This window comes from Podarcis pityusensis (genome assembly GCF_964106645.2).
Source record: "Podarcis pityusensis genome assembly, chromosome: 8".
NCBI lineage: Eukaryota > Metazoa > Chordata > Lepidosauria > Squamata > Lacertidae > Podarcis > Podarcis pityusensis.
The window spans coordinates 32,532,661-32,544,895 of NC_138033.1; the positions used below are offsets into that span (position 1 = coordinate 32,532,661).

At 46.2% G+C, this 12,235-nt stretch overlaps 1 protein-coding gene and 1 long non-coding RNA gene across 18 annotated transcripts in view; both read right to left on the reverse strand.

The window, feature by feature from the left end:
- Window positions 1–12,235, reverse strand: part of MACF1 (microtubule actin crosslinking factor 1) — a 292,958-nt gene that overhangs the window by 102,392 nt on the left and 178,331 nt on the right. For 16 of the 17 annotated variants that reach the window (XM_081018107.1, XM_081018106.1, XM_081018115.1 and 13 more), the window contains 10 exons: window positions 11,797–12,012; window positions 10,372–10,521; window positions 8,085–8,312; window positions 4,922–5,071; window positions 4,236–4,469; window positions 3,786–3,998; window positions 2,812–3,354; window positions 1,859–2,035; window positions 664–787; window positions 168–376 (listed from right to left, as the gene is read on the reverse strand). In XM_081018107.1, the coding sequence (XP_080874233.1) occupies window positions 168–376; window positions 664–787; window positions 1,859–2,035; window positions 2,812–3,354; window positions 3,786–3,998; window positions 4,236–4,469; window positions 4,922–5,071; window positions 8,085–8,312; window positions 10,372–10,521; window positions 11,797–12,012 (2,244 nt within the window). The remainder of the gene's footprint in view (window positions 1–167; window positions 377–663; window positions 788–1,858; window positions 2,036–2,811; window positions 3,355–3,785; window positions 3,999–4,235; window positions 4,470–4,921; window positions 5,072–8,084; window positions 8,313–10,371; window positions 10,522–11,796; window positions 12,013–12,235) is intronic. The other variant, XM_081018105.1, reaches the window with a different exon arrangement.
- LOC308483859 lies at window positions 5,081–8,075 on the reverse strand. The gene is made up of 2 exons (XR_013989820.1): window positions 6,948–8,075; window positions 5,081–6,663 (listed from the first exon to the last, which is right to left on the reverse strand). It is a non-coding gene; the product is annotated as an uncharacterized lncRNA (long non-coding RNA).

Sequence of the window (12,235 nt, forward strand, 5' to 3'; positions counted from 1 at the left end):
TCATTGTGGATTGGAACGCAACTCCCAGTTGGACTATGCATGTCTCTTGCTTTTGCGTGCAGTTTTGGTGCATTCCAAAGTGTGCATAAAAATACTTTAGTCTATCCTGCACAGAAATATTTGGGAAGAAAACCATGGACAGAAAGCAAAGACAAACCCCGGCTTACCATGTTTGTGGCGAGGGTCTCCTGGATGGAGGTGGAGGAGAAAGCAGCCACGTCTTCCCTCTGGAGGTTCCTCTCTACCTCAGCCACGGACTGAAGGAGGCTCTCCAGCCCCTCCTGCACACTCTGGGACTGGGCGATGGACTTCTGCAAGAGGTCTGAGCGTTCCGCCATCTGACAGGATAGGTTCTGGAAACGGCTCACGAGGGAATCTGAGGGAGCACCAAATCCATTACAAACTGGGTGTGGAAAATTAAAATGGGTGGAGGGCTTCCAGTACAGTGCCCCATAGATCGTGTGGGGTCCAGCTGCCACAAATCACTCAGCCGTGTAAAAGGCCAACTAAGGAGGTTGAGAAATGTCATTTCTCAGAGCCGGGCCAGCCCAAGGCACTTTTGTGCTGGAGGTGGTGAACTCAAACAACATCTTCCCATTTCCAGAACCCCCTAGGAAGTCCACAGAGCAACAAGGGCCAGAGAGCAGCTCTTTCCATCCTTACCTGTGGTTTCCTGAATGCCTCTGTGATCAGGTAAGGGCGCTTCGTGTATTTCCAAGAGGGACCGAGCTGCCTTCTCAAGCCTCTCTACAGGCACTTGGTGCTCTGCAAGGTCTTCCTGCAGGTGCTGTTGCAATCGACATGGCAGTGAGAGGAGAGCAGGAATTAGAGCAGGGACAGACATGAAGAATAACCTGCAGCTCTTTTATATAATATCTCAATAAATCCTGGCTGTGGTTAAGGAAGGGCCATTTGTCAATGGCAGGGCATCTGTTTTGCACATGGAAGGTCCTCAGGTCAATCTTGGGCATCTTCAGGTAGGGCTGGGAGAGACCCCTACCTGAAATCTTGGAGAGCTGCTGCCAGAGACCAACCAGTGGTCTGACTCAATAGAACACAGCTTCCTATGTTCATAATATACTTAATCATCATGGACACTCTGTATTTTTAACCATCATTGATCTTGCCAACTTGGATGGCAACTAACTGGGCCAAGCTTTTGGGGGGTAGGCAGTGCTTTACGGGCAGTGAACTGGACATTGGTTATTGACATACGTTGGTCACGTTGCACTGATTTTTTTTGTTGAATTGTTGCTGGGTGGGTTTAATTGGTTTATTCCTGAATCATAAGTTTTTATTTTGTTGATATCACTTTGTAAGTCACCCAGGGAAATATTTTCATTATGAGATGAATAAATGGAATGAATGGATGAATGAAATATTCAGTGTAGAGGAAAATGTACTTTGCACACGTCTGTGCTCTTTTGGGGACTACATATTCTATGACTGAGATCAAGCAAGGCAGCATACTTGGCTTCCCCATGTGATTGCCCTCTGAATGTTGTTGGACTACAACTCCCATTATCCTTGGCCACTGCCCATGCTGCCTGGGTCTGATGAAAATTGGAATCCAACAACATCTAGAGGGTAGCAGTTTTGGTGAAGGCTGCTATATATGTAATGTACAACCCCATATGCTAACCCAGATTCCTAACTGGCAGCCTTATTCCAGTAAGCCAGGATCTTTTCAGTAAGGACAGGATCTTTTCAAGCAAATCCCCAGCAAAAAAATGGGAAGACAAAAAAATGGGAAGACTTGCATCACTTGCTCTTCCTTCTGTGATTAATGAGTAAAACCATCAACCATCACCTCAATTCCAAGACTAAGCCAGGGGAGCCATGAGCCCTGTTCACTTACTTTGGCACTGGCAAGCTGCCTCTGTAAAATGGCTGGATCTGAAGAAACAGGCTCCGACAGGAGAGTTGCCATAGCCTCTTCGCTCTCTTGTAGCCACGTCCGGAGAGATTCTGCTATGTCCTGGAACTGCTGAGAGCGATCCAGGAGCATACTCAGATGGGAACCAAGTGCAGTGCACTGCAAGATAAGGAGACACTTGTCACAGATGATTCTGTGGTAAGTATAAGGCTACGGTGCAATATTAAGGTTCAGGTTTTGCCCAACCCCACACAGATGGATAGCCAAGATGGCAACCATGGTCAGTTGTAGAGATCATAAGGGATTAGAAAGCTCACCTTCCAATTTCCCACAATCAGCAGCTTATAATTATATTTCTATCCCACCTTCTCTCCAAAGAGCTCAAGTGGCAGACATGGTTCTCCCCTTCCTATATTTTATCATCGTGTTAACTGTGGGTCAGGCTGAGCTACGAGGCAGCAACTGGCCAAGGTCACCCAGTGAGCCACATAGATTTGAACCCCCGGGCTCCCAGAACGTAGTCCAATACTCTGTCACTATGCTATACCAAGACTATGTACAAATCATAAAAATAGCAACAACACGGGAGGCCCACATTAAGCTCCAGGAATGAAATCATATCACAGTGGTTCCCAAAGTTCCCACCTTCCATGCTTTGTATTTAAAATTTTACTGCTATTTTATTTTTCATGCAAAATTTGTCTCTGAATTTTATTGTGTTCTTATCTTCCTTAGTGGGTTGTGCAAACAGCTCTTCTGAATAACGTGTGTGTGTTTTTAAAAAAAGGTGGGGTAGGGGACATTGGAGATGAGTTTATGGAACCGGGGGGGGGGGGGGTTGGCCCCAAACTTTTGGGAACCACTGTCCTATGGCCTGCTTGTTCTAGATCCAGAGGTCCTAGATCTAGACCTTCTTTTTATCACTGTTCTTGTACCTTGGAATGGAGAGAACTGTATCGTTTGGTGGCATCGTCCAACTTGTTCTTCACCAGCACCCCAGTAGCTAAAACCTCAGGCCTTGGAGGCGCCCCAGCAGTCCCACCTTCTGCCGCCACCTTCTCTGCATCCAGCACTTTCTGCCCGGACATTGTCACAAAGCGCAAATCCCCCTTGTGTGAGATTACATCTTCCGCAAAGCTGCTCTGCCGCTGGAGCAGGGGCTGAAGGGACTCGAGGCTGCCGTCTCCTGCACGCATCCTCTCCAGCTCTTGCTCGGCCTGCTCCAGCCAAGCCTCAAACTCCACATGGTCCCGGAGGAATTTCTGCAGCTCATCCCGGAGCGCCTGTGATTGCTTGAGCTGCACCTCAGACTGAGACAAGGTGGTGGCATACTGTCCCTTCAGCTCCTCCAGCCTCCCCTGCAGCCTCTGCTTCTCCTCCGGGGCGAGATTGTGGCCTTGCTTGTCCAGGAAGGCCTGGGCTGACTGCGTAGCTAGAATGACTTCTTGCTGCTGAGAGAGAAGCTCTTGGTGGCGGACCTGGAACAACAGCAGCAAACAACCAGGCTGTAGTACATCCAAGTCCACACTGACTCCGTGAAATTAGAACCTGGGCCCTTTACAAGGCTAGGGAGGGAAACTGCAGCCACCTTCAAAAATTCAAAGCCTTCATACAGTTCTGCAATATCGAGCCCATAGGGCTAGCCCTACTGTTAGGCAGCATGAGGCAACTGCCACAGGTGGCAAATGTTGGGGGACAGCAGGGGCAGGCCTCCCTCCCTCAGCTGTTCTTTCTGACTATCCTGATTTTACCAATTTCTGCCAGAAAACAGAGCTCCCCACAAAGGAATGCGGTCCTTGGGGATGAAAAAGGTTCCCCACTCCTGACTTTGAGCAAATGTGTTCTTAGCTTAGCTGGATTTCACACCTAGATCTTTAACTCAACCCTTCATCCAGCAGACCCCACCAACCTTCAAGCTCTCATAGTGCAAAGTGAGATCTTCTTCAACTCTGTCCGCCTCCTTGAATCCACCATCAGGGTTATCTTGGACTCTTCCAGTCACTAGACCCACTCGGTGGTGTTCAGCTTCTGTGAGCTCCTTGGGCTGCTCTAGTGATGCCACCCAGTGCAGAAGAGATTCAATCTTACTCTTATTTTCTTCAAAGTCTTTGACAGCTCTAATCTGGAAACAGAGCAGAGTGCATAGGAAGCTGATAGATTACAAAGCACAGAATGGGCAAATATGGGCTAGAATTTTGATGTCAATAATGTCATGCAAATTTTTTTGCATGCCTCAGAAACATCCCACTACAATTCTCAGAGCACTGGACAACACACAGCCTCTTATAAGTTTACCCAACTCCCTCCTAATGCGAAGGAGGGATCTTCCACACCAGTTCCAGGTTGTGTGGTGCTGTACCTTTTCTGTTTGCTGTTGCACCACAGTGCTCACAGCACTCTCAAGCTCCTTCTGCGCAGCCTCCGTCCTCTCTTGCAGGGACTGGTACTGCTCCTTGGCCTGGCAGAGCCTTTCCTGCAGGGATGCCAGTTCCTTGGGGTCCAGCTTGGTCCGGTTCTCCTCCAGGAACTCCTCTGTCGCTTTCAAGACACCGGCAAAAGAGGCTGCTCGGCTGTGCAGGCTTCTCTGCAAGTCCTAGTGGCAGAAATCAAAAGAGCAGCAAAGAGAGTGACCATCTTTGGCATAACTGTTAGCTGGTATTCACAGACATGTAATGATGCTGAGTTCTTGAGGCAAGAGGCCACTGATTTCTAAGCAGAGATTATGCTGATTAGATTTCATGCTGTCCTGTTGATTTTATTAGAACTGTTGAATTATTAGTTTGCTTTTATATATGGTGCACCTACTCTGCCCTGGGATTACCAGCTTGAGGGGTGTGTTACAAATGAAACAAAGCAAATAAACAAGCCACACGCCTTGCATTGTAACAAAGACAGAACAAAACATGAGTGCAGATGCTGGAGTGTGGAAAGAAGAAACACCCAGCAACCCAGCCTGGTCACAAGATGTGTTTTGCCACCTAGCCTACCAGCTCCATCAAGGGAAACACAGTGCAGTGGTCCAGCCTCCTGTAATTGTGTTCTCACCTTAACGTCGCTCTGGCTCTGTTGCAGTACAGAGAGGTCCCCTTCCCTCGCTGCTCCCTGTGGATCCACCAGTCTGTGCTCAGCCTGGTTCATCCAGGTGCACAACTCCTCCAGTTTCTGGCTGCGTATTGCCTGCTGTTCTTGAAGTGTCTGTTTAGATTTTGGATTGTTTAACAAAAACAAAGCACCTGTTAATGCCTGTCAATTCAACTGTTAAAACCACAAATGCAAGCCAAACAAGTTGCAAAACAGAAAGCACTTAAGCAGATGCAGTCAATGGCTCGCAAGAGGCATCGTCTCTCTCTCACATACACTGTCTCGCTTCACCCTTTACTTTTGCTCTAGACGGTCATTTAGGTCCATTGTCTGGCACATCAAAGCGTATATGGTTTAAAATGGAGTCATTTGCCATCTAGGTTCTTTCTTCTGCCTTTAATTCCCTCTCTTATTCCCATTGAGCAGCCCACTTATCAAGGACTGATGTTGACCTGATGGCTTTTTCCTTGAAAGATGACTTATCAGAGGGAAAATGGATGGCAAAATCTGTGTGGCTCTTGCAGGAAAATTGGAGGAAGGAAGAATCTGGTTTTCTCCTTGAAGACCTTTCCTGCAAAATCCTTTATTTTATTTTATTTTTCCATTCCAATGTAACACTTTTCATGCCTCTTTCTCCCACTGAGTGGTGGGGGAAACACATTCACTGAACCCAAACATAAATCATTTCCATGGAGGCAGTTATTCTGGCTTATGCTGTCAGGGCTAGAAAGCAATTAACCCAACGTTTGCTTGAAGCCCTGTTTTTGCATCCCAGTCTCAAGAACAAAAGATACCTGGGGAATAACAAGCTGTGCTGAATGACCTTGCACAACTGCTATAAACCCAAAAAATGTTATTTCTGGGAACAGTGGGAGAGATAAAGAGAGACAGAGTGAGTGTGAGTGAATTTTGGACACTGCACCAAACCAAGTCCCAGATTATCCTCTTGGGAGTCTTGCAAATAGGGCGTCATTGAGCATGATGTGTGACCCTGGGCCATCCTTCTTTCAACCAGTGTGCAATTTGTCTTTCCCTTGGTGCCTTACGATCAAAACATACAAACTTCTGCCAAATGAAAAACAGGGCTTTTTTTGTTCATTTTCAGACATTCCTTAAGCCAAATAACAGAAGCAGTTTGAGGAGGAGGAGAGGGGGAAAGAGCACTGCTAAAAAAGCACTCTTCAGCAGCATAACAAGATCTTCTCGCATTAGGGATGGGAGCACACTGAATCTGAAAAGGCAAAGCAAAACAGTTAATACACACAAACACACATACACAAAAAGAAGAGAGGCAGAATAGGCACACATTACAAGGGGACAATTGTTAAACAAAACCTTACTTGTATTAGCAGTGTCTGAAGGAAAAAGAGAGGCAGGGGCATGCAGTTATGGGGGCTGCAAAAGCACACCTTTATTGAGCATCCTTGTGTGCACTTCTTAAGGGCCAAAGTGGATGCATTGCTGAACTCAGAAGCACAGAAGGGTCTTAGTAGCAGATATTCTTCCTGTTCTTAGAATATTCACTCTACATTCTCTAGATCAGTGGAGGGCAGAATTCAAGCTTGCTGAATCTATTTTGTGCTTTGCTAGAACCCAAAGATCCACCAACTGGAGCCTGCGAGTGTCTCTGACATGGGTTCTAAACACCAGAACTGAGCTGAGCTCACAATACTTCCACATTTATATTTATGCTTCCTAAGGATAGTCTTCTAAAAAAGGGCAGGGGTAAGCAATGGTAGGCTGGACCTGCTGGGTAGATCTTTGGATGATCTGCAATGGATTGGCAAGGATTTCTGCTCCCAATTATTTAACAACAGCATCAAAATTGGGCTGCTAAAGTGAGGAAAGCTTGAGGGTAACCAAGAATGTGTTTATATCTGCTGGTAAAAGTACACAGAGGGCGAGTGCACCCGGCACCTTTAAAACACCAGTATGCATATCAAAACCCCATTCTTTAAATATAAGACAGAACAGGGGCTGGAAGGGTAACTATGTTTGCAGAGACTGTACTCATTTTTCACAAAAGACTTTCTCCAGTCTGAGAAAAGTCAGAGGAACAACGGGGGGGGGGGGGGAGGTGGATTTTGATTAAACTGCTGCCCTGGGTGGGCCTTGTGTGCAACTGTGTATAGCAATTCTGCACTATTTCCACCATGTTCAAGCATTGTGTTAAGTCCTAAACCAGGGATAGGTAACGGTGATCCCCTTTGACCAGCAGGTTGGAACCACCCAAAATTTAAACAGTTACCAAAAGCAAGCACTGCTTGCAAAGGTTCTCCCTTCGTACCCACAGATTTTCTTGACACACCTGAAATCAGATGAGGGAGGTGAGAGAAAAGTGGGCATGGCTGGAGGAAAACAGACTTGCAGACCAAAGGTTCCACCTACCTGCCACAAACCATAACATACAAACCAGCACTCCTGGTTTGTTCCTCTACAAACAAAGCTTGGTGCTCAGTCTCTTGGCTTACTAAGTGTGACTTGTTTGGAGATAAATAAGCCACGAGCAGCATTTTGCACAACACATTAAAGCAGGGCTCATGGTTTGTTGCTCCTGACTCAACAAAGTGAGGAGCGCAGTAGACACAGCTCTGAAGCATAAACTAGCAGGCTGCTTGCTCATGAGCAAAATTGGACCACTGTGACTGTTGCACTCATACTGTGCATCTGCACATCTATTACGGCTAAAAACCACAGTTAGCAACAAGTCCCCCAGACCCTGGGCTAACGCTTGAGTCACAAATGTGCCGCTTTTAATGCGCCACTTTCTCCCCTCTTGCTCCTTCCAGGTCATTACTTTAGCCTTCCTTATTGAGAGGCAAGATTCAGCCCCACCGCCATGACATAAACCAGCTTAACTGGTGTCCCCCATTGTCCTTAGAACAGCCACCTATTTGGAGTCCTGACTCACTCTGTGAAAGGGAGGATGGAAGGAGAGAGACACAGAAATGAGGCATCTCTCTGCTTTGAAGCAGCAGCTGACGCGCTCTATGATGCCACAACTTAATTGCAAAAGGATGCGTACAGAAACTGTAGGAAGGGCAGCTTGGTTAAAGAGGAAAAGACACACATCCTGCTCCTTGTTAAATACGACACAGCAAAGAGGTTGCCACTCCACCACTGTCACCTGATCTGTCTGCTCCGCTTGCTGAAGACAGACCTGAAGGACCTCTGCCCGCATGGCCAGCCTCTCTGAAAGTTCCCGGAAGGATGTCTGCAGCTCATTCAGCAGCCTCAACAGCTGCCTGCTTTGTTCTGGGGACAAGTCTTGAGCGTGCTCAGAAATGAAGAACTGAATGTCAAGGGCTGTTGCATCAAGCTGAGCTTTGGTATCTGCAAGGGGCCTTTTCAGCTCCTGGCCATGTCAAGAGAGGGGAAGAGGGAGAAAATGTAGCCACTCTGAGACTTCAGTCACCCGCAGGATACCTTTGCAAGTTTCACCTGCTTGAATGATCAAGTGACCAGAGACTTTAAAACAAAAGAGGCTTAATGGTCCTTCATCGGGGCAGGAAGCTTTCCCCGATAGCCTGAAATTGACACACTTAGAGCTAGGGAGAAGGGCAGAGAAATAGCTCAGAGCCAGTCTGAATTCATTCTCTGCCCCTCTGTCTCTCACACACCATGAATTTGTGAGTGGATGAAGGTGAAGCACCTAAGGATGGGTCAGTCTGTCAATTTCAGTTTCTCTCAGTTTCTTATTTTTCCCATTCACATTTTTGCACCGGATTGTGTGTGGTTTTTAAGTCCTAATGAAAATTAAACAGCATTTTAGCATACAATTCAATTACACACGTTTTTGTTATGTAATTTTGCCCAATAAACATATTTTTGCAGGCCATTTCCCCCTTATATAAAGCATTTTAATGTGTTATTTTCATTAATATATGCATTTATGTATGCATTCCCCTAGTATATGCATTTCTGTACTAATTCTTTGCTTGGAAAGGAACACAAAATTCAGAGAAGTGTGAATTTCAGTTCACATATTGTTTCAGGACATGCATAGCTGGTAGGTTCGCCTTTAAATGAGAACTGAAATCAATTTTTCCCACACAACTTTAGAGACACCCCAGGGTGCAAGCTCTTTCTCCCTGAGAACCTAATGTGGAATTGCAGCCTGATGCAGAAGTCTTGGTTTGCTTCTCAAATGCTCTCCTTACGTTTGTTATATCTTAAAATATACATTACAACTACACCCTAAGACTTCAGGGTGTAGTCTGGTTTCCCTTCCCATCCCAAAGAAACTAAACCCCGCCCACCCTTCCCTGGGGAGCTTCTCATCACCCAGAAAAACAAATGCCTGGCAATGTTACATTCTAAGTCAAACCAAAGTTGGCTGGGGCTGATGGGAGTTGTAGTCTGAAACATTTGGAGGTCACCAGATTGGCAAAGGCTGTTCTAAGTAGAAAGGAATTGGCTGGCAGCCCTGCCACTTCCCCCAAATAGCAGGTCATACAGCTTAAGGTCTGGCTTCCCAGCCATATTATCTTGGGAGGAGCCAGTAGCAAACTCAGGCATGCCACACACCCACAAAAAGCTCTCAAGAGCTCCAGGCAGAGAAGAGGAAATATTTGTTTTTTTCAAATGCCAGATCATAAAGCTACACAATTCATAGCCATAAATGGTTATAACTTACAACACTCACAGTGTTGCACAAACGGTTGTGATGTCTACTGGCGCAAAATGCATGGGTGATGCTAACTGCCATCACAGATCCATTTTTTGAGCATAATGCAGACCACCCCCTGGCATGGTGTGTGTGGGGGGGGTAAGCTTTGTCTAGACAAGCAAGGAGTCTCCACTAAGCAGAGTTCTTGAATCTTGCCAAAAGGTGTGGGGTGGTGGAAAAAACAGGAGTAAAAGGAGGACAACTCAGGGCAATGAAAGAAAAGTGGAGGGTGCGGGGGTGGGGATGAGTGAGGGAAGGAAAAAGAGGCCTATCAGCCTCAATCTGGCCCTCCTAATTCATCCACCAGAATTTCCATAAAGGCAACCTTTGGTGGTCAGGATGCTGGCTAGCAACTAGCAGGAAATGGCTACCACCATAACAGCCCTGTTTGTGAAATACCCTGAAGCATCTGGCTCCATAAGGGAGCAACACTCTCAACCATTCTCATGTGGCTAACTGTTATTTGCAGAGCTGGAAAGGTCCCAGTATTTGTAAATACTGAGGACAACTTTCTAAACATATGCCTTTTTACAAATATTGAGTAGCTGATAGGATAATTGCATTCATGGTTGAAATGAAGTGAGCCAAGGCAGAAGGCCCAAAGTGACTGGTCCCAAGGGTGCTCTCAGCAAAGAGTATAGGTCCCCTAGTTAGCATGTGGACAACCAGGAACTCCCCACCCCCTCCGTGGGAAGTTACCACGCTCCCAGTCAGGCTTAGCCTGTGACGTTGCTATGGCAACTACCTTGTAGCTCTGGAGGCAGGAATTCAAGCTGCTGGCATCAGTTTTAGTGTGGGACTCTAGATGCTTGAGTAACTCTGTGGTGTCAGATGCCCAGCTCAGCAGCTCCTGGAGCCTGCCCTGCAGCTTCCCATGCTGCGCTAGGATTTCAGCCTCAAAATGAAACAACAGCAGAGAAATAATAATTAAAACCAGAATAGGAACAAAAGGGCAAACCAAGGTCAGCCAAAGATGCCAAACCTTAACAAATATTGGCATTTTAGCTGACAGGCGCAAAACTCTGGCCTATTCTTGAAGCAAAAGTGTCTCCACAAGGTGACTCTCCCCCTCAAGATCCATGTGGTAGGAGAGCTCTTGTGAATGGGCTCACATATAGCAGCAGTAGGAATAGCTGCTTTTTAAACAATGCTTGCCACTTGGAGGTGGGGGCACACAACAAAGGAAGTCTTATTCAGTATGCAAGAAATTCCTATTGCTGCATGGGGAGTCATTGTGCAAGAGAACAGAGAAAAGAAAAACTAAGGGGGGAAATTATGCATGGGTGAATCTTCCCCCACAAAAACTGTTGCATGAAGTGGCCCCTGAAACTCAGATGCACACACTCCACACAGGCAGTGTTCAGAGGTGGGACAATGTACGGTTGAGGCCCAGGACATCACTTAATTATTTGACATTTCCCCCAAATCATCTGCTGGCCACAAAGAGAACAAGAACAGGATGGTGGAATAGATGGGTGTAGGTGTGATCTAGCAGGCCTGTTCTTATATTCTTATGCTGTTAATGGCACGTTAAGGACAAACAGGGGTTAGAAAGTTGATGTGAGTATTAATCTGCTTTTAGTCTACTGTGAATAATGGTTGATTTTTCTTACTGATAATTTTATTGTTTATCATTTTTGTAGACCACTTTGAGGTCTATTTTTACTATCAAGTAGTATATAAATTTTGTGAAATGAATGAATAAAACAAACCTCCACTTGTACAATGTGTGTGTGTGGGGGGGGGAACATTCAGACATGAGACCTTTGCAGCTCCATTTTGCTTGCATACAATGACCCATTTTCTACCCCTTCTAGGAAAGATATGGGTTGTTTCCAGACAGGAATTTAATACTGTAAAAAAAGTTGTTCAGATATTGCAACAGGATTATTTTTTAACACTGTATTTTCCCCAGGAAGCATAGATCCAGATTAAACGGGGGAAAATACAGGCTGGCATTTTGATGCCAATGATGTTGTGTAGATGCTGCAAAAACAACTCCTGCATGCGCGAGGAGCAGTCACCCCACAATAAACACCTGCCTGGAAGGACCCTGGAAGGGTGGGTCCTGTGCTTCCCAGAACATTCCTTTTCCATAGAATTGGTAAGCACCTTCTTTGAACAAACATGGAGCCTCCTTGCCAAAGGAAGGCTGTAAGGAGTGCAGTACCTTTTCTGCTTTTGTCGCAGCACGAAGGTTCAGTAGCCAAGAGTCCAGGGCATCGCTGACGGAGCCAAAAGACTTCTGAAGGTTCTTGGCATCTTTCTCCAAAGCCTTCAGTAATTGCTCAGGGACTTCCCAGGGAGGGTTGGATACAATTCCTTTCACTGCCTCCAGCTCCTGATTCATTGGAGCCGACAAGTTCCTCAGCTCTGCGTCCAAGGCCTAAGGGGCAAAAGGTTACCTATAAGCAGACATCTAAGCAAGACAAATGGTCCTGCCAAGGCTGGAACGAACTTGAGCCTCACACTCCCCCTGTCTGCTGTTAAGGCTTCTCAACTCTTTTCAGGTCATGGTAATCCTGTCCAAGCAGCAGAACCCAAGAAGCTCTTGTACATGTGTCATCGTCCAAGCATGAAGCAAGATTTGGTCCAAATAGTTCAATCCA